This window comes from Pelodiscus sinensis, chromosome 1 (assembly GCF_049634645.1).
Source record: "Pelodiscus sinensis isolate JC-2024 chromosome 1, ASM4963464v1, whole genome shotgun sequence".
Classification (NCBI taxonomy): domain Eukaryota; kingdom Metazoa; phylum Chordata; order Testudines; family Trionychidae; genus Pelodiscus; species Pelodiscus sinensis.
Window position 1 is genome coordinate 154,969,404 of NC_134711.1, and position 22,628 is coordinate 154,992,031.

At 40.4% G+C, this 22,628-nt stretch overlaps 2 protein-coding genes across 4 annotated transcripts in view; one reads left to right on the plus strand and one right to left on the minus strand.

The window, feature by feature from the left end:
- The window catches only part of IFT57 (intraflagellar transport 57), a 29,205-nt gene extending 11,346 nt beyond the window's left edge, over positions 1-17,859 (minus strand). The window contains exons 1-4 of one of the 2 annotated variants that reach the window (XM_075908250.1): positions 17,486-17,859; positions 13,118-13,280; positions 3,071-3,189; positions 1,776-1,866 (exon numbers count right to left, since the gene is read on the minus strand). In XM_075908250.1, the coding sequence (XP_075764365.1) occupies positions 1,776-1,866; positions 3,071-3,189; positions 13,118-13,280; positions 17,486-17,820 (708 nt within the window). In that variant the 5' untranslated portion in view covers positions 17,821-17,859. Of the gene's footprint in view, positions 1-1,775; positions 1,867-3,070; positions 3,190-13,117; positions 13,281-16,811; positions 17,178-17,485 lie in introns of those variants that run through there. The other variant, XM_006116802.4, reaches the window with a different exon arrangement.
- A 54-nt stretch (positions 17,860-17,913) lies between these two features.
- HHLA2 (HHLA2 member of B7 family) overlaps positions 17,914-22,628 on the plus strand; it is a 31,248-nt gene continuing 26,533 nt past the window's right edge. Inside the window, exon 1 of one of the 2 annotated variants that reach the window (XM_006116805.4) lies at positions 17,914-18,729. The gene's annotated coding sequence lies outside the window, so the exon portion shown is untranslated. The remainder of the gene's footprint in view (positions 18,730-22,628) is intronic. The other variant, XM_006116806.4, reaches the window with a different exon arrangement.

Sequence of the window (22,628 nt, forward strand, 5' to 3'; positions counted from 1 at the left end):
TCTATAAAATTTTCTTTCTTGTGCCTTCTTTGTGTAGATTGTATGGGTACTCACATGCATCTATACAACCACATTTTCCCACCCTAAGATTAAAGAACAAAAGGCTTGGCTGTTTCCCAGCTGATAGAAACAAAAATAAAAATGAGATACTTAAGATAACAAGGATCTGCAAGCTCTTCAATTCTTGCAGTCCTTTAGACTCTGCTGGAGTAGGAACTGAGACTGCAGTCAAAGAGCCAGATGTTATTGGCACAGCACTTCTCACTAGTGAGACCTTGTTGAAGGTAGGGGGACAGATCAAAAGGCTTGCATAGCGTATTAGTCAATGTCTTTACTTCATCTACCTAGAACACCTGGCCTTCCCTTAGGTGGTTTGTTGACCCAACAGGGAAACGTCTCTATTTTATCCTTAATTCTTTAGCTTTGTGAGTTTTGCTTATTCAGCCTCGTACACCTCTCTCCAATGACTTTTGACAAATCAAGTGCCAAGCTAACTCATGTTTGAGTAACATCATGTTTCAGTTAGCATCATATTTGGGGATAAGTACTATTTAAGCCAATGATTTAAAAAAAATATTCAGTCTTTGCGTCCACAGAGGCTGCAAATCCATGACACCAAAAAAACCCAAAACATGTAGAACGGAGGCCATTTGAAGATGCTAACGTGATCTCATCCAGAAGAAAAGATTCTGTGATGTCAGACCACTAATTTATCAACAGTTAAGACATCAAATCCTACAAAAATACCTGAATAAAATAGACCCAGAGCAATCAAATAATTACTCAATATACAGCTATCAACATAAATTAAAAATACATTTGTACATCTTATATTGCAACCTTACAATATTTTGCATACTTTGGAACTAGGCGAGAACAACTTTCAAACTTAACTGAAAAAGTACTTTGATGTATATCAGCAAAGAATTAATTTACAATAGAAATAACTGAATCATACATGAAGTCTACCTTTGTATACACTCAGAAGGGTAGATGTGTTAGTCTTTAGGGTAGATGTGTTAGTCTGTAGCTATGAAAACAACAAGTAGTCCTGTGGCACCTTAAAGACTAACTGATTTATTTGCGCAATTTATTTATTTTGCATCAAACAGTGGTTTTTATCCACAGAAACTTGTACCACAGGACTCCTTGTTGTTCTGTAGACACTGTTTTTTCTTACAGAGCTCTTTCTTTTGGAGATGGATTGGACCTCAGACTGCAAATGCTTGATTCAGAAAATATATCTTGTTCTAAAACTACTATTTAGGTTTCTAGACTATTTGCGTAAAAAGAGTTGTAGGAGTGAGCCCTGCATTTGTGCAGAGGTATGTGACTTTTTGGCAATAGACCAGTTTCTGAAGTCCAAACAAAAACATCTATTAACATAAATTAGAGTTTGCCTTAATAGAAACAAAGCACCTCAGGACTCAGTCCCATAGGAAATAATATATTTATTTTTATTTCTATATCACAATAAATTTCTATGAGGCTTTACAATATCTGCTCATGCAGATGAATACAGATGTCCTGCCTTGTAAGGTTCACAAACTACAGCACCATGCCCCAAATTAAAATAAGAACAAGAGGAAATAAAAAGGAGCTGAAAACACAGGAAAGTCAAGGGGGGGGGGGGAAGGAAAGAGGAGGGAATGGAAAAATTAACAAATAAAAACAACCCACCAAAACAATAAAATACAGAACACTAGAACTAAAAGAAAAAGCTTACAGTTGGTAAGTACAAGTAAAACAGGAAAAGAAAAGTCATATGGACCTACTGCAATTTCCTCCTCCAGTTTATTAAGGGTCAATTCTGCATCATCTTCTGTTATTGCTTCTTCTTCTAGCTCCTCTGTTGGGTATGCTGGTCTGAAATAATATAAATATTCACAGAATAGAATAGCTTTCAAAACACACAGTAAATGTACTTCTCAGGAAGAATTACAAGCAAACACAATTCTTAGGCTGAAGCAAAATGCAGGACAATGTAGCACTTTAAAGACTAACAAGATGGTTTATTAGATGATGAGCTTTCGTGGGCCAGACCCACTTCCTCAGATCTGGCCCACGAAAGCTCATCATCTAATAAACCATCTTGTTAGTCTTTAAAGTGCTACATTTTCCTGCATCTTGCTTCAGCTACCCCAGACTAACATGGCTACATCTCTATCACTATTCTACAATTCTTAGGCGTGAGAGTTATGGATGCTGTCTATGCCCAGGTATAATGAAGCACAGTGATGAAGAATCTGATGTAGACACAACACACAACAAACTTGACCTGAAAAAAATGTGGCTACTTTAGGCTTAGAACTCAGAGCATGGATTCATTATTGTGCCAAACCTTAGAATTTCTCTGTTGTGAAGGTTCAGATTCATTTTCTCTTATGACTTAAACTTTGTTAATAAAAAAATTAATCTCTGGGGACTCATGCTTGAACCTTGTGAGGTTAAGTAATACATAATAGTAAACAGTATAATATGTTAACCATTACACTCATTTTTTCTCTACCATTTCAGACCCAAACTTTTTTTTAAAAGTGTTCTTGAATGAATTTTCACTTCCTGGAAATTTTTTTCCATTTACCTTTCTTCCAAAATTTCCACCTGATCACAATATGTATTCAGTTTATTATTTAATTGAATCTAGACTCAAAAGTATGCTTTACTTTCTATTGAGAGAGTAAAAAATTAGGTAATAAGATTATTACAAAACATCACTCACTCAAATGTTTGAGGAGCAAAAAAATAATTCTATACAGGATGATAAATAAGAGCTATTGAACTAATTTACCTAATCTAATCTAGTCAGATCAAAGAAGCAAACAACTGTCCAAATTCAGATCTGGTGTAATTTCACCCAACTAAGTGGGAGTTTATATTAGGAATTAATGTATTCCAATATTACAAGCCTGACTGTACTCATCTTGTGAGCCTAGTGTGTAACCGCAAATAAAGATTTAACACTTTTTATAGGCTTATTATGTGTACATGGGATCTGCTATCTTGTACAATTGGCATTTGTTCATTTGAAAACAAGTTTTACAGAGGGATTCTTATAAGTACACTATACCTTTTCCAGCTAAAGCCAATATGTTTCAAGGCTTCTTCAGCTAAACAATCAAGAGCATAACATGCTTGCTCTCCATAGCCTGCCTTTAACTTTGATGGAGGAAAATCCACAGACCTTCCCTAAAACAAAGAGAGAGATGATCACCGGCCAGCAGTTACTGTTTTCTGTCAGACAGGTAACCAGATTTTCTTCACTAATACCAAAGTATTCACAGCATCTGGTGCTTCTATAATTTCTACCCATTTTTAAAATTAACTATCTCTTTATTAAGTTTTAACAGGTTTACAAATTCTTGCCATATAAATATGAGAGACAAAACAATAATCATAACAGGGAGCTTTAATTTAGAGAAACTTTATTCTGTAATATAATCATCAGATTTTTATTACCATATTTCAGAGTTAGCATCATTACACTACTCCATGACATGTTGTTTCCAATTATTTTATGCAGTGAAACCACTAATTACACATATTTAACAAATGAGGCATGTCTATTACAATAATTCTCATTAGGAATGCTGGTTTTGTTTTGGGCAAATGAATTCAAGTTGAGAATTGTGTAGATACAGTAAACTTCCGATAATCCGGCACCTTTAGGACCCAGGGGGTGCCGGATTATCAGATATGCCGGACTATCAGAAGGGGGGGCTATGAGGGGTCTGGAGTAGGGTGGGAGGGGATGCCACCCCAGACCCCGCAGCACCCCAGCTACTCTGCCCCAGGCGTCCGGATTCAGCCTGCTGGTGAAACTGACGCTGCTGGTCAGTTTCAGCAGCGGCTGAATCCCCACGCCTGGAGCAAAGCAGCTGTGGTGCTGCCGGGTTGGTCGCGTAGCGCCGCGGGACCAACCCGGCAGCACCCCAGCTGCTCTGCCCCAGGCATCCCCAAGAGCAGCTGGGGTGCTGCCGGGTTGGTCCCGCAGCCCCGAGGGGCAGCGCTACAGGACCAACCTGGCAGCACCCCAGCTGCTCTGCTCCTGGCTTCCCGATTCAGCTGCTGGTCAGTTTCAGCAGCAGCTGTATGTGGGAAGCCTGTCCGGCTGCTCCAGCACTTCCGGGTTCCTGATGGTGCCGGACCATCCGGAGTCCCAGAACATTGGATGCCGGACTAATGGAGATTTACTGTAGATAGATATTTGATTTCCATGTACTCTCTTGTCTCTTATGCTGGGTACATAACCAGTATTATTTTTCTACAACAAACTCCCATATTTTTTTACAATTCCTTTAGAGCTGGACAGACTATTGATATCCCCTCAGTGGAAAAAGAAAAATAGTGAAGCAGCTACTAGCAGATGATAAATTAATTCATTTCCTTTTGGGTGGCCATTTCCACCAGAAAAATCACAGGAGGATTAAGTATCCAACAAGCTGTAATTAGTTATGAATCATGTCCAATACTAATGATTGAACACATCCATCATGTACCCATAAAAACCACCTTTACCACAGTTTCTCCAATGCTCATATAAAGATTGAATGGGGATACATTTTTAACCTGACTGGCAAGAGGTTAACATAGTTAACCTGTCAACAGAGTTATCTTAAAGAAATGTTTTTCATGCTATAAACTAAAGGTTGATAGCTCCCTTTTGCAGATCAAATCCCATTCTCCTTGGGTAATTTGTCTACCAACATAGACATTTTTGTTAGGAAAGTTGTCTGTAAAGACTGATATAAAATTAGTTATTTTTATATTTCTTAATTGGCCAGACACCATCACTTGAATACCAGTTACTTTTCTGGATACAACTGTTTTTTCCAGAAAGTTAGGACATATAATGTCTTATGTGATACCATGGGACAGAAGGGTGGTTAAAATTAATTTTCATCTCTTAGCAAGTTAGAACAGTTTCTTTGCTGAGCAACTGGCCAACTATATGTATTCCATGGCTCACTCGTGTTTTAAATCTCTCTGGTTCATGATATGGTTTATTTGCAATGGGTGTCCTCAATGAAGGAAAATAATTCATCTTCAGCGCTATCCCAAATCCATATAATAACTGTTGCTATTTATGAAAGGAGAGTTTACTATTATTTTTAATCTGTGTATTCTAGCAATATTAACACTTTTACAATTTTCTTGTTCCATAACCCTGTGTTTGAATATATCCCCAATCCAATATTGCTTTCCGCTGGCTGACTTGATAGTGCCATCAGAGAGTATTTAGCACAGCTAGTCCACCCTGTTCAATGAATTGTAGAAAAAAAATCTCCACTCACTCTAGGACTATATCTACACTACCACAGGAAGTCAACAACTTCATGTGAATAACATAGCTGGAGTCAACGTAATTTAGGTTGAGTTACCAAGGTCGATGTGAAAATTTCTCTTGCCAACTTCCCTTACTCGTCTCATCTGGGGTACAGTAAGGGCTATCTTAATTAGATCTGCTAAATCAACCACCAGTAGATTGATGGTAGTGTAGCTGTAGCACTGGTCTTTTCTTATTCCATATAAATTCTAACATTCTTTGTATTCAGTAATCATCCCAGAGCAGCAGGAAAAGCTTGAAACAAGAAACAAATCTTTGGCAAAATATTCCTTTTGACTGTAGCTTTTTCCTCCCCCAAGGATGGAAATGAATACTTCTCCCAGAATAGCAGATCTTTTTTATTTGATGAAATAGTGCCCTGACATAATAAATAATAGTGCTCTACCTTGTTTGAGATTTTGAATTTCCAGGTTTTTTTTATTGAATTTGTTGCTGATCTGTACCCCATATTTTCTGGACAAATGACTTTAGAGTTTGGCAAATACATACCTAACATTTCAGGTGTGACATACTTTACTTTCAGTCCACTTTCCCAAAATCATGGATTCCTTTAAACACCAGTTTTAGAGAAATGTTTGCGTTAGATAAAAATAATTTCATATAATCAGCAAATAAAGCTATTTTCTGACTTGTTTCTTCAAGTTTCATTCTTGTCAGAGACCACTGTTCCCATTTTCCGTTTAAACAGTTCTATGGCCAGCACAAAAAAGCAGACAACTGACATTCCTGCCTAGGCCACCTGTTGAATTCTCACCGGAGAGATTGAGTCCCATTAACTCGTAGAACAGCTCCTTTTGGGAAAAGAGAATTTATCCATGTAAGGAACTGGGGTGCCAACTTCCATATAGGACAGGACTTAAGAGTGGAACTTTCTATTTGAAAAGCTCTATGTCAAGTGATGACAAAACAAATGGGGATCTTGTTTCTGTTTTTTTTCCCCCCTTCTAAATCTATAATTATGGAGGATTCCAAGAATTCACTGAACAGAGCTTGACATTTGTTTATCCTATTTGATCTGGGTTTATACAAACTCGAGGGAGCATTGACTGCAATTGGCTAGCTAGTATTTTTGCTACAATAATTATGTCATGATTCAGCAGTAATATATAGACCTGCAAGAGCTGTATAAGATAAGACTGTTTCCAATTTTAGGGAAAATATTAGAGAAATAAGCTGCAGAATTTCATAACAGAATGGCACTAAAGATACCCTCCACATGGGATCCCCAACACACACTTTTGAAGAAAAGATCTTCAACCATATGGGGAAGGAGAAATCAACAGCTGATGAGAGGTGGGCCTTGGGAGTATCTTTCGAAGGGTAAAAGTAGTTCTGGAGCAGCAAAGCAGCTGGGTAAGCAAGGAAGCAGGTGGGGCACATAAGAAGCAAACAAAGAGCAAGCAGATTAGAAATCAGGCCATGGGAGGAAAAGTAATAGGTTCTCACTGTTCACTTTGTTTGCTCATATTCTTATTTACGATTTTTCTGTTTATTACTGTCCTAGAGAAAAAACAGTTGTGTATCTTGCCATTTAGTTTATAGAAGAGAATCCTTATCATTACAAGAAAATGCTCCATTATTAAATGTTTCCATAGGATGATACTTTAAACATTTTAAAACAGTATTCATTATATAATTTCTCTTTTACAATAGGTTATTAATAGATATTATATTCTCTGGTTGCAACTCTCCGCTATTTCCTAACCATGGCCGATCTATCCACATCAGTTATTTTTTGTAATTCATACTTTATTGAAAAAAAAAAAAAAAAAGAGCAATTTGTGTTCTTTTATTTTTCAACAGAAAAATAAAGAACCCCAAAATATAAGCCCAAATCTGAATCACATCAATGGAATTTTGCTACTGATTTCAACAGGAGTAGGAACAATAACTTTTGTACAAAGGTTTAAGAGAAAAATCTTCTGTATGTGCACGGCACGTTCTCATGCATCTTTTGGGACTCTTGGAAACAGACCTGTGCTGAACCAGAGACTTTGCAGAACCATGAGAGGTCAATATTGTTTCGCAGCATTACCAATACTTCCACTGCTTATTAGCCTCTTAGAAAACAGTTAGGGTTAAATTAGAGCTAAATAACGGCACAGAATAAACACACTTTATGGAACTTCGGGAAATTTGGCCACGCCCATAGTAAGTGAACCTTTAGCTATCTAAAATCATGCCAGACCAGACAGTGCCAGACTAGAGAGGTTCAACCTGTAGTTCATTACAAAATTGGCTCCCGTGTGGTCTTTGATGTGAGATCGAAGATCGATATTGATTTGGAATAAATGATACAGACTCTTAGGACTGGAAACATTCTGAATATTGTGTGGGTTTTGGTGTAAGTTACCATTTTTCATTAGGTCTAGCCTGCCTGGTGGCAAGACAGACTGGAGTGTCCAAGAGGACTGTCTGTGACTCAATGGTAAGACTGTCACAGTGATCCTGGTGCTTCCACTTGTTACTGAGGCCACGTCTACACTAGACTCAGCAGTTCGGTTTAAGGTACGCAATTTCAACTAGGTAGAATACCTTAAGCCAAAGTTGGTGGTGTCCCCAGAGTAGGGAAAAGTACTGAATGTTGGTAGCGGTGTCCTCTGAGTTCAATTTAGACTCGCTAAATTGAACTCTAGAAGATCAACTGCATCAGTGGTGATCTTCCCTTTTAGTGAAGACAAGGTCTTATTTGGAAAAACCTAATTATAGGTGTTATCCTATAGATGGCACTTATGTCTGTGAACCACTCCAAAGTGCATGATAAAAGTTAAATCCTATTTAGGAACGTCTGAGTAGACAAAATGGGAGGGAAAGTGGTATTCTAGGTCAAAAATGGCATTTCTGAGTCACCGATAACTTGGAAGGATATGATAATGAATGCTCATGGATCAATGTCCTCCTTACAGATAAAGTACAAGTTGGTTGTCTGCTACGGACTATGCAATCACACTATGGGAGAGCTCCTTCCGTACCGATCTGTGTCGTCTTGGTGGAGGGAGAGGAGGGAAAGCTTTTGTGATCCTGGGGAACTTCAATTTGAATGACACGCACTGGAGGTCTCATACTGCCAGAAGTAGAAAATCATTGGAATTTCTAATTCAAAAAGTCTTCTATTCAACAGCAGACGTTGTCTTGACAGATAAAGAGGAACTGATCACAGAACTAAAAATTAAAGATAGCAGAATAAATCCAGATAATTAATATTCATACTTAGTGCTTGAAAAGGGACAATTTCACAAAGCTGAGAACAGACATAAACTATATCAGCTATATAAAAAAAGAATTGAATCAGAAAACATATGAATAGGGTACTTTCAAGAGCATTTTACTAGATGCCCAAAAAGCTAGAATTCCACAACTGAGGAAAATGGCTATATTAATAAAGCTGACTTGGTTTACAGAGGGAATAAAGGCAGCTATACATATTACAAATTTTTAAAGATGGAAGAAAGAGGAAGTCAATAGTAATGAATATAAATCAGAAGCTAGGAATTGCAGAAAAATTAGTAAGCAAAATAAAAGGACACAAGAAGTCTATAGTCCACCAAGTTAAGGCCAATAAAAAGGAGGTGTTTTTTATGCATACTGGGAACAAAGAGAATCCTAGATATTGTACTGATTAATTATGGGATGGAAATAATAGAAGTCTCAATAATAATGCAAAAAAGGCATAAATGTTCAATTTAAAAAAATCTGTTCTCTATTTGGAGGAAAAACCTCCAGCAGCAACTAAAATTAGACATTTTTAAATCAGCAAGCCCAGATAGCTTTTTTTAAAATTCTTGGATACAAGTTGACTGAGGAGCTCAATGGACCATTAAAACTGAATTAAATGAGCCTCAGAACACTGGAATTCCTGAAAACTGGAAGTGAATATTGGGTCACTATTTAAAAAGAATAAACGGGATGACACAAATAAATATCGCCTGTCTTTCTAACAGTGATCACGGACAAGATAATAGAGTGGCTTGCACTGTACCCAATTCATAGAGAATCAAAGGAGGGTAATTTAATTAATGCCAATCAGAGTGTATAATATATCCTGTCAAACTAACTTGATATGTCTTTTTGATGAAATTACAAGTTTGGTGGATAAAAATAATCGTGTTGATATAATAGACTTACAACTCTATAATCTCTGACATGATACCACACAACATTTTGATTTAAACATTAGAATATTAAAAGATTAACATGGCACACATTAAATGGACTCAGTCTCAATATGTATCTGCAAATGGGGAATCACCATTGAACAGGCAAGTTTCTAGTGGAGTCCTGCAGTGATCAGTTTTTGTCTATGTTCTTTACCATTTTTATCAATGACTGGAAGAAAACAAATAATCACTGAAAGTCTGCCTATGAACTAATAACTGGGGAGAGATAAACAATGAAGGGAACTGGTAGCTGACACAAAACAATCTGAATTGCTTGCTTGTTTTCCCAGCTCACTAGCTGCTATTTTAATATGGCTATATGTAAACATACACGTCTAGAAACAAAAAACGTAAGTCATATTTATAGAATGGAAGAAACTCCATCCTTGTAAGCAGTGACTGTGAACAAGACTTGAGGGACATTGTGGATAATCAGCTGAACATGAGGTCCCAGGACACTGCTGCAGCTAAAAGCAATAATGCAATCCTTTAATATATTGACAGGGGAAACCTGCATAGGAGAAGATATTATTTTACCCTATTCTTGGCCCCAGTTTTACTACGGCTGGAACTGTGTCCAGTTCTAGTATCCACAATTAAGGAAGGATGTTAAGAAGTGGAAGAGCATTCAGAAAAGAGACGAGACTGGTTATAGATGAAAAAACATGTCTTATGGTGAATTAGTCTATTTAGCTTAGCAAAGAAAAGCTTAAGCGGTGACTTGATTACAGTGTATAAGTAATCTACATGGGAAACAAATACAGTACTCCTCAATGGGCTCCTCAATCTAGCAGAGAAAGGAAAATCAGAGTCCACAGGAGGAGAACAGGGAGTTTGAATTCCAAAGAATGAGCAATCAAATCAACTGATTGTATATAATATTATACTACACAAGTGTATCAAGCAGTATTTTATTTTTATGAATTATTATTCTTGCTGATTATTATATTATACACGTACAGGAAGAATATAAAGAGTTATACATGTGCTGGAAATTTATGTTCCTAACATATACTCAATCCAAGCATAGCAGATAGCACTTTTTGCCTAGAACAAACATGTTTATTTTGCTTGCGTCTTCAACTAGAGTTGATAGGTGTCTGGTATTGACCTGGACACACTGGTATTTTCGCCTCCTGTCTGGTAAAAAAAAATTCAGAAAATATCGGACACCTAAAATGTCTGGTATTTTGTTTTTTTCCCCCTGCCAGGAGGCGAAAATACCAGATACCTGGCAACCCTACGACACTCAATAATGGGGCCCAGCCCCCCTCCCCCCCCCCCGCTTACCTGGTTCCACAGGGAAGTTCCCTTCTGGCTCAACTAAGAAAACAAGATGGCCGACGGTAAAAAAGCCTAAAGACCTGAGCAAGAGGAAGCAATGCCTTCCCTGAGTCTTAGTGTTCAACCTCTTCTCTTCCTATCCCTATTCTGACTCTGCATGCACTTAAAGGGGCCATGCTGTTTTAATGCTGTTTAATTTAATTTTTTATTTTTGCTTAATAACTCTTGGAGTCTCTTCCACCCCCCTCCCCCCCCCCCCCCCCGCTTTTTCCCCTTCAACAGAATTTTTCCCTGGTGTTTTTTTTTGGGGGGGGAGGGGAAGGGGAGTTCGGTATTTTTGGTTAAACCATCTGGCAACCCTATCTTCAACACAAGTTAAACAAGGTAAGGGAAAAGATAATGGAAGCATATGGACAAAGGGAATCAATGGGAAAAGAAGCAAAGGAGGGAGACATTTTATCTAGGCATATACTTCAAAGGCATACATTTCAAAGCTTCAATGGACCATTAAAAAAAGGGGAGGGGGGAAGAGAACTGTGAAAGTGTATTCTCTTGGACTGCAGGGAAGGAACTGCTGCTAACTGGCTGTAAATGAGAAACTGTTTTAGGCAAAGATACAGTTTGCTGGAATTTAAAATTTGAGTCACTAGGAAGCATGTTTTCTTTTGCTTTCTATTGTTTATAAATGTATCTTTTTCTCTTAATATCACTTAAATCTCCATTCCGAACTCCTAATCCAGTGGTCCCCAACGTAGTGCCCGTGGGCGCCATGGCACCCGCCGGGCCATTTATGTGCGCCCGTGGAGCAATCTCGGTTGGCCCTGCCCCCGGGCGGTCAGCAGGTGCCAGCCCTGGGTGCATGGGCAGCCCCTGCCCGGGGTATACCTGGGCGGCCCCTGCCCGGGGTCACGGGGCATGCCGGTGCCGGCCCCGGGCGCGCGGCGCATGCTTGGCCCCGCCCCCAGGCCCGTGAGTGGTCCCGCCCCCAGCAACCTCAAAACGTTGGGGACCACTGCCCTAATCATATTAGTTGCCCTTTTCTGAACCCTTTCCAAGGCCAAAATATCTTTTTTGAGGTGAGGAGACCACATCTGTACACAGTATTCAAGATGTGGGCGTACCATACTTTTATACAGGGGCAGTAAGATATTCTGTGTCTTTTCTATCCCTTTCTTAATAATTCCTAGCATCCTATTTGCCTTTTTGACCGCCGCTGCACACTGTGGAAATTTTCAGAGAACTATCCACGATAATTCCAAGATCTCTTTCCTGATTTGTCATAGCCAAATTAGCCCCCATCATACTGTACCTATAGTTGGGGTTATTTTTCCTGATGTGCATTACTTTACACTTATCCACATTAAATTTAATTTGCAATTTTGTTGCCCAATCACTCAGTTTGGTGAGATCTTTTTGGAGTCCCTCACAGTCTCCTTCTGTCTTGATTATCCTAAACAGTTTGGTATCATCCACAAACTTTACCACCTCACTGCTTACCCCTTTCTCCAGATCATTTATGAATATGTTGAAAAGGATTGGTCCCAGGACTGACCCTTGGGGGACACCACTAGTTACCCCTCTCCATTCTGAAAATTTACTATTTATTCCTACCCTTTGTTTCCTGTCTTTTAACACATGTCTACATTGCAGTAAAACAACCCTGGCTGGCCTGTGTAAGTGGATTCTGACATGTAGGACCAGGACTGTGGCTATAAAACTTCAGTGTAGACATCAAGGCTCCAGCTCAAACCCACAGTTGCTTATAGTTCTGGGTATGAGGAAAGCAACTCAGGTATAACAAAATTCGTGTCTGGAAGCTAGTCAGACAAACTCAGACTGGAAAAAAGTGTAAATTTTTAATAGAGGGGGTAACTAATCATTGGAACAAATTATCAAGAGTTGGTTGGATCACTGGCAATTGTTAAACCAAGAATGGATGTTTTGTCTAAAAAAGTTATGCTCCAGGAATTAATTTAGGGAAGTTCTATAGCCTATTATACAGGCAATCAGTCTTACTAGGTGATCATAACAGTCCCTTCTGGCCTTGGAACCTATGAACTAGTCAGAGCTTGATGTGTGAGGATAGCAGCCAAGACGAAGAGAAACCTTAACAGAGAATGAACCAATTTTTGCAGTCCCAGTACAGGGAATTAGTGCTCCAGATTTTATAATCTACATGTTAAATTTTGTGGTATAAAATTTACAAACAACACAAGTCTGTAAGTCTTCAGAAATGTCGGCATAGAGATTGAAGACACAATTAGTACACTTTCTGAAGTATATAAGCACATGTAACACATTTGAACACAAAAATATGTTCAACACTTACAAATGATCGCAATTCTGTAAGTATGTTTGATATTGTTGCATTGGGGTCATCATATTCTTGTGGCTGTTCGAAGTGATGCCCAGCTTTCGTAATCAGCCAAGCAGCAAGAGTGCAAAACATGTAGAACTGCTCACCAGGATTAGTCGGCAATGCAAAGTAGTGTCTGTTTGAAAAGGGAAAAAAGTTAAATATGGGATTCTCTGAACAACTGAGAACCTTCAGTTATAGGGCAACACAGCATGGGAAAGCAGCTTCCTTAACAATTTGTGATAAACTATTCAAGCTTAGCAGTTTCTATCATAAATAAAATTACAAAATGAGATCACCCAAGTCACTGCTATCTATCATGTATATGACACAAAGAGAAGGACTAATTTCTAAGGGCATGTCTACACTAGGAAACTATTTTGAAATAACTAAAATTGATTTAATAACTCCCCAAATATCAAAACAGCATGTCCACACGACAGGGAAGCCTCAAATTTAGTCCAAGGCACACTCCGTTAACATGGACATGCTGTCTTGACTTAGAGCCCCAGGAAGCAATTAGTTCAAATTACTCTGGGAAATAGTTATTTCAAAATTAGCATTATTCCCCCAGGAAAGCAGAAGTAAATATTTCAAATAGTAGGCTGTTATTTTGAAATAACGGACTTGATATTGTGGATACTCTGCTTATAAATTCATCCTAAAAGGGGTTAATTCGAAATAATGCCCTATTATAGGCCAGGGCCAAGGGACTGAACGTTTTACAGGCAATTCACTTCTCCTGCCTCAAGTGAATGAGCAAGCCATCAAGTATGTCTTAACATGATAATCTGCAAGCTATTTTTAAAGCCCCTCCAGGAATTTAACAGACTTTGGTCCTTCCTCTCCAGCCTGCTCATGTAGGTTCCTCTCCAGCTTTCAATTACTCTGAACTGAATTAAGCTTTTATTTACTCTTTATAAAACATAAAATTACTCTTCTACATCACACTCAGGCCCTTAAAATACAATGGGCTCAATTCTCTTCCCTCGTTGCACTGACTTCTTTAAATTCAGAATTGGTCCCTATTATTCTAAAGATATCACTATCAAGTGATCATCTTGCAAGAGTTTATGCAAAATGTTCCTGAAAGTAAATAATCTAAACAAGTAGTTCCCAACCTTTTTGAGCATATGGACACTTTTTCAATCAATTGAAATTTCACAGATCCCTCTCATCCTGGGGGAGGAGGAGGGAGGGGGAGGTGGAGAGGGAAAAGAAAAGAAAAGAAAAGAAAAGAAAAGAAAAGAAAAGAAAAGAAAAGAAAAGAAAAGAAAAGAAAAGAAAAGAAAAGAAAAGAAAAGAAAAGAAAAGAAACTTTCCATGGACCCCTTGTAGTACCATTCCAGACCACCAGGGGTTTGCAGAGCACAATTAGGGAACCACTGATCTTAACAGGACAAAGCATATTTTAACAAATCTGTAAAAGTTGTATGTATTTCACTGTGCCATCTTATATATCATCTACAAAAAGATAAAAAAATGTGTTTTATTTTATGCATATTTGCATGTACAGCTATTTATAACAATACAAAAATTTAAAACGATATTTTAAACAATTATCAAAACTCATACAGAACTAGTATCATTGCAATACTGCCAAACTGCACATAGAATAATATTCACATAATTTATAGTGAAAAATGAAAAACCACCAGAAATGGTTACTCAATTTGTGCCAACTTCACCCTTTTCCCAGCAGCTTATGTTTACCCAAGCAGCCTCTGATCTGTGACTTGCATCTAAGTACTTTTCCACAGGGAGTAGAAGAGCACATTAGAAGGGTGTATTGCCTTCCAGCTAAACACTGGACGCTGCTGGCATGCTCTAAAACAGTGTCTTGTTCATGTTAACATAGTCTGGTTTCAAACACAAACTAACAAAGTGCCTTCCCCAACTTTTAGACCTAGATATAAAAGTTAAAAATTGTTTTAAAAAACCTCCAAAATGAACTTCATGTACACAAAAAAACCTCCAGGAAGCCCTTAATATACTGCAAAGCCCACATAAAATATAGCAGTAGCAATAAAATGCAAGGCACATAACAGTTCACCAGCATTACATACCCTTATTTCCGTCACCCGTGACCTTAGGATGAGATTATAGAAGTCATGTGTGAAATCCTTTGCCTGTCTGGATACAGCCCCCATAATAACTGGTGCTGCTTATGGTTGCCTGTATTGGACCTGCAAACCAGCAGCATTTTCAGTCTACTCCAAGTAAAAATGCTCTCCTGATGCCTTACAGGTGTTGTGCAATATGCAGCATGCTACTACGATATGGACAGAATCAGCAACACCGGCATTCAAGTGGTTTTGCAGACAGCACAGTCTTTCTCTGAGTCTGTCAAATGTGCACACCATCATCATTCTAAGTGTGAAACAATCTTCTACTGCCAGCATCTCTTAAGTTAAACTATGATTTAATGAGCCCGGGCAAGAAAAGCAGAATCTCCTAAACTTATTGGACATAGAGACCCCGTCACTTGGAGAAATAGCCCATGTTTGTCCAAAAGGGTAAATGCCTGTTCACCTCAGCACCCTAATACAATGCACTTTGCCAGTACACTCCACACTGGTGTCCATGAATCTGCCTGTGTGGTTGACCAAGGTCTGCATAAGTATGAAATAGTGCCCTATGCAGATGACATTCACTTGCTCCTTGGGAAGAACTATGGTATATGAGTATCATCAATGGACCTAGCTCTGTGTGGGAAATCGATTTCTTCAGAGTCAGCAATTATTTCAGTAAAATTAGAATTGTGATTAACCCAAAGGTGGGTGTAATAAGTTCTCACACAAACTTCTACAACTGTGAATGGCATGGAAAAACTGAGCAGGAAGGTGTCATTTCCATAGTCAGATACTACAATAACCAGGGATCATGCAATGACATTAACAGACAGAACATTTAAAACAAACACAAGGAGGTGCTTCTTCTATCCACACACAACCTGTGGAACTCACTGCCAAGGGATGCTGTGATGGCAAAAGCACAGCTGGGTTCAAAAAAAAGAGTTAGCTAAGTTCAAGGACAGGTCCATTAATGGCTATTAGACAAGACAGTCATGGTACAATGCCACGTTTTGGATGTTAACTGCCAGAAGCTGGCAATGGATCACTTGATAAATACCCTAAACTCTGTTCATTCCCTGAAGTACATGGCACCATCCACTGTCAGATGTTCCATCTAGCTCAGCAGCTATAGATTTAAGCTGATTTGGCCATTTTTAAAGACACAATCCTCACAAGCAAAATGCCAACACCAAAATGGTTAGTAACAGACCTGTAGCAGTGTGAGGTAGCCAGCTTCTGATGGAACTAGCTACCTATTTCTTCAATGATATGGCCTCACTCATGTGCTTATCCCAGCACAGAATGGTCAGGGAAAGCTTCTCACACAGCTTCATGAATGTCTGCTTCCACGTGTAAAATTTTCTGAAGCCACTGATCGTCTCCCAAGTCTTCATAATAATGTGATCCCACAAGCCTGGGCTTGTGGCCCTGCTCCCGAAATATGATTCTATATATAGAGAATCCATAGCTTTGGCTGGAAGCATCAAGTGCATCAAATGTGTTGCAAGTGCCTTGGTGGACCCTCTAAGAGCTGCTGCTGTCACCTTCCAAAGGACAGAAGCCAATGCTGAAATGTCACTAATCTCACAGACCTCTTGTGTGTGTTCTGCCACAGTGAAGCCACAAGCAAAAAGAGTTCTTCCACCATTACTGGACCCGTGGACTGTAAAAAGCTGGGAACACCCCACAGCTGGACATGTTGGCAGGCGAAGAAGACTGCCACAGAAGGACACAGAACAGACAAATTCTCTGGTGAATAGAGACCCTAAGATCCCCACCTGTACACCAGAAGCCCAGGTTTCAAAGACAGATCAATGCTCCACCAATGTGGGCAGAGATGGGGGGTAGGGACGGGGAGGGAGAGAGGGGTGTGTGCTACCTACTCACTCACAAGCAAGCCCTGGTCCCACATGCAGTTCCCTGGCCCATGCATACACTATGCAGCGCAAACATTCTGCACTGGCACTTTACAACCCTGTAATTTACTGGTTCAGGGGTGCAAAGCCCCCCCCCCCAGACCCCCCCCCCCCAGCGCATCAAGTGACAGCGCTGTAAAGCAGGAGTGTGAACTAGGCCTCAGCGCTGGGAGCTGCCCAAGGGCCGGGGGAGCAAAAGGCCCCTCCCGCGCCCGTCCCACCCTGAGCCCTCCTGGGGCCCCGTCCACGGACCCTCGCCCGCGCGTGGCAGGGCCGCTGACAACGGTCCCAGGTCAGAGGGCGCGTGCCGGCAGCGGGGTCAGGGGTCAGCGGCCGGGGTCAGGGGTCACCTGGAGAGGGGCCGCAAGTGGTGGAGCCGCAGCGCCTCCTCCTCGTAGTTCAGCAGCTTCAGCTTCTCCAGCAGATCCTCCATCATCACGAACATGTGATAGGCCGCGCCCGGGCCCCGCTCCGCCGCCTCCTGCTCCTCCCCGCCGCGGCGGGCACCGCCGGCCTCCTCCTCCATCTGCACGCAGACCCCAGGCCCCAGCCCAGCCGCGGCGTCTCCGGGGCAACAAACTCCGCCCCCCGCAACTCCGAGCCACCAATCACTTCCCCGCTGTGGCTCAGGCCGCGCTGTTGGTTCCGCTCCTCCAATCACCTCCCGGGTTCCCTGCTCACTCATCCAATCACCTCTCCGCGCCGGAATGCGCAGCACCCCCCCCCCCCCCCACCCCCTCCTCCTTCAGGTGGCGCCTTTAGAGTGGCACTTCCGCTCGAGGGTTCTCGAGGGACACCTTAGCGCGCGAAGGCAGCAGGGATGCTCTTCCGGGTGGACGCTGCTCTCTCTGTCTCCCCCTCCCTCTTCTTGGGCGGGGCAGGGGAAACTTCTTCGCTGCCGATGAGGGGGGGCGGAGCTAAGGCAGAGCCGAGAGATGATTGGAGGAAACCGCTCTACTCCAACCCCGCCTGCCTCCCTCTCCCTGGCGGGCGGGGCTGGCGTAGAGCGGCACGGCCCCCTCTCAGGGGACTGTCCAGCCATGCGCTGGGTCACCCGCAGCCCGCCCTGTGCCTGGCTGACGTGGGAGGGCAGCCGGCTCGGGCTCGCTGCGAGGTTTGCAGGCTTTGTGCGGCGGGGAGCTGGCTCTGCCCCTTCCTTTCACCCGCAGAAGTTGTCCCAGTGAAAGTTGCCTTTGCACCTCCCCCTGCCTGTCTCCAGGCTCTCCTGCACTGCAGTCTCAAGAAGAGGGGCGTGCTGAGATTTGGGCATCCAGGTGGCTTCCACTTGCTCCGAAGGATACATTTCCCCCTCTGTTCATTTTACCTTGTGTCTGTCTCAGGCTGGCAGCAGACCCAACCCCAGCTGTATAGAAACACTTAGTGAGATCAGATTTCTCCGGTGCCCCGTATCATTCAGGTGACAGGAATTCATTAGGTAACTGTAAGAGTCACACACCTTTCCGCCTTACGTTTTATTGCATTGCTCAAGAGACTTTTGACCTCAAAGGAATGTTTACTCCTTACAGATAAACGTACATTTAATTTCTGAACAGCTGACTGTGTGCTGCCACTTGAAACACTGATTTCATTTGTTGTGAGTATATTTTTGCAATTTAGACCAAACGCTTAAGAAAAACAAAAATACAGAGATGATTAAAGAGACTGAAATGTGAATTGTGCCACTATAAGAATAGATGTATTTGGTCAGTAATGTAACTATATGTTTGACTTCTTAAAGGGTACTTTCAAAACTAAAATGCCTTGTTACCTTATTGTTCTACTTATTCCTTTAGTACATGTCCATGTGTTTCTTATGATTTAGTTTGTTGATTGAACTCAGGCTCATAGGTCTTTCTATCTAAACTTTAATACAGGATCTGATTTTTTAAATTTTATACCATTAAGTTTGTCTTGCCTAAACTTTTCAAAACTAATGTGAATCAAAATATCAGACAGTCATTAAGAAGAGTTGTAGTGGATTGTTGATCCTGTTTCTAATATAGACATAATGGAGAGACAATATGAGTGAGATAATATCTTTTATTGGACTTGTTTCTGTGTCTTTTTGTTTTCACTTCAGATCATTAAATTTGATGCCTTCCTTTGTTGTATGCCCTATAGTTGTAGCTGTGTCTATCCCAAGATATTAGAGGGCAATAAATACAAGATATAACCCTCCCTCACCTGTGTGGTGGCATTCTGTAATAAAAGTTTCAGGGGGTAGCCAGGTTAGTCTGTACAGGATAAACTTAAAAAAGAATAGACTGGTAGCACTTTATAGACTAACAAAACATGAAGATGGTATCACGAGCTTTCGTGGGCACAGTTCACTTCTTCAGATGGCCAGAATTATGAGTTTAAGATGTCCAGACCCAAAATAAATAGGGGAGAAATGACAGGGGGGAAGGAAAAAAATGGAAGGGGGCAGGAAACAAGAAGCAGAGGGGGTATGTAAATATCAAAGGGAAAACCAAACAGACAAAACTGGTAATCTATAAGCACCGAAAAATTGGATAGTTAAAAGAAGCAGATAAGGATCATTACAGATAAGAGTAAAAGTGTTCTGTAATTTTTTGATCTTCCTAATAATGTCATTGAAACAGAATTAATGCTGATGGTGGAAACTGTTCTACTCATCTACTAATACTTTGGTGGCTGCCCTTGGCTTGCTACTTAATATGAAACAGCTGGCAAAGACAAGAAGAATCAGAAATGTGAAGCTGTCACTCTTAACATCCACAATACAGCTGGTACAACCATGTTTTTATAGAGCTGCTGCTTTGTTGTAAGCTGGGTGGCCCACTGTCTCCACAGATGACACTGAAGGGCTACATAGGTAGCTGCTATTGCTGCTGTGGAACCTACCTTTGGAACATCTTTCAGCACTGTGTCTTGCTTCCCAAGAATTTAGCTATGTCTACACTAGAGCCTTTTTTCAGAAAAAGCTACGCAAATTGCTATATAACTACAATAGTGTGTATCGCATATTGCCAGACTGTCTCGCTCGTCAGCTGCAGAAATTCACCAAACTGAGTCAATAAGAAAGGAAGGTGAGGGGAAGAAGCCCCTGGCATGAAAAAAGTGGAGGCCACACAGACACCCTGCTAGAATGTGGAATGCTACAGTGGGGTGGGAAAATAGAGGGGAAATGGAGTGTGTAATTCAGTGTTCATTCTTTTTATCAATTATACTATATATCATATGAATCATAAATGAGAGTACCTGGCTTTAAGGTCCGTTTGACTTAAGTTTTGCTGTTATGGTGGCTGAACCCTCCTAAGTGTAGATGCAGTTTATAGTGGCAAAAAGTGCTTTTGCTGGTACAGTTTCTGCTAGTTTAAATACAGTGGCAAAAGCTGTTTTCTGCCAGTGTAAGTGCTTCTGCTAGGGCATTTGCTGGTTCAGAAATGTCAAACTAAAATAAAAATTTTAAAAATTACACCCTTCAGCAAGGTTACTATACTGGCAAAAGTTGCTAGTACTCATACTGAATTCTAAGCCATTTCTGACTTTTTATTAAAGGAGAAAGATTACAATGTTGGCCTACACCGCTTTTTTGGGGAAAAAATGTGCCAAAGGAAGTAGGACAAAGTGAACATATTACAGGATCCCAGAAGACAGCTCAACTTTTGACTACTTCTGCTCAGTTGCTACATACATGCTGATTTCTGATCATTCTGAAATAACAAAGGATCTATCACTGTAGAACAAAATTACTTGGTTCTGAAACGCTGATAGCAGGATCATGTTGCCCTTTTTCCATGCTGTTTTTGAAATACAGGGCCAGTATATATAAAGAGGCTTCTAACATGTAAAATGGATCCAGTGTTTGGGCTATCAAAATAGAGGAGATGTAGGGTTTGGTCTCTTTGAAGCTAGTGGAGGATTTTAAATATATATACACTGTAGTTGTGTGTGGGGTTTTTTTGTACAACAAAAGTAATCTGGCTTAATATACTGCTTTGGATATCTACAACTTTCCAAGTTTGGCTTACTTAATTTGTAAAGCTTTGAATGCTTCTAATGCTCATAAGCCTTATGCATACTTTAACCAGCTGTTACCAGGTTACAATCTTAAAGAAGTAATGATCAGCTGAAATGCCTTATCTTCATTGTGAAACCAGAAGGTTTATAGAGACAAAGTGTACTCTTATTTTCACTGGTAAGAATACAGAGTTACTCCACTACAACCAGTGACTTACATGAGATTTAGACTGGTAAAATTTAGGTCAAAGCTTATAAAGCAGGGGTCTCAAATTTCCAGCCCACAAGTCATACCCAGCTGGAGCAATTGCACACTCCACCCAAGACCTGTACGTTACCACTCCCCAAACTGCACCCCTTCCCACCATCACCTTTGCCCTTTCTTCCCATGGCACTCTATTCCCAAGGACACAGTTTTGGGAATCACAGAGGGAGCCGGGTGTGGTGTGGCAGCAGCGGTCAATAAGCCCCCGCACTCCCCAGAGCATCAGGAGCCATGGAGAAGTGGAGCACACTGGATGATTGTGCAATCACTCTGAAGGGGGATGGCTCATGAGCCAGGAGTTTGAGACTTATCTAGTAAAGAGAGTTAAATATTCAGAGTTACAGTTTTGCCTAACTGAAACTGCTGTCCTGTTATGGGAAACATGTTATAAAACACACATTGGTTAAATAGTTTTATTTAATGAGATACTTATACCGAGGTTCTCATGAGTCCCTCGATTTCTATTACTTTGTTAAAGTACAGAATGGAAAATTATTGTAAATGTTTTATTAGAAAAATAGGATCTAAAGCAAATAAATTACAGAAGGCAAAGATAGCTAAATGAGGGTGTTTACAAACTTCAAAAGATTAAATTCCACATGGGATTTTTCTGTATATCAAAAATAATTTTAATTAATTCAAGGTTTTTTCTTGTCACATAGGCAAACTTAATTGTGTGCTGCTCCAGGTGGGTGAATTTTTGGTATCAACACAGAATTATGGATAGTTGAAATACAGATTCTTACTAATACTAATTAGGTTTCTGTGCCAATGACATTATGTAATCGCTCATGGCAGCTGAACAAAACAAGTTGAAAAACAGAATTTAGAAGCAGAAAAGTTATAGGACTTGCATACAGAAACATTGGATTTACAGTTGTAACTTAGATTATTAAGAAACTTTGTGTGTGGGGCGGCAGGGCCCATACAGACAACTGGAGCCCTGCAGGCTAGTGCAGGGCAGATCTACACCTCAGTTTGCCACCAACTTCATGTAGATTTGCCCTTAGTTACTTAAGAGTCAGTTCAAAATTACTTTATCCAGGGTGATATTAGGGCAAAGTAATTTTATATTATAGCAAAACTTTCCCCTTAGACACACACACATGAAATTACCATATATTTAACCCCAAATGTATTATGATGGCAGTGATCTTAAAACTACTTTTACTTCTATGGGATTTCATCAGTACTATGGGATCTTATACCCACTTGTGGTTTCAAATCTTTCCAGACTACCGTAC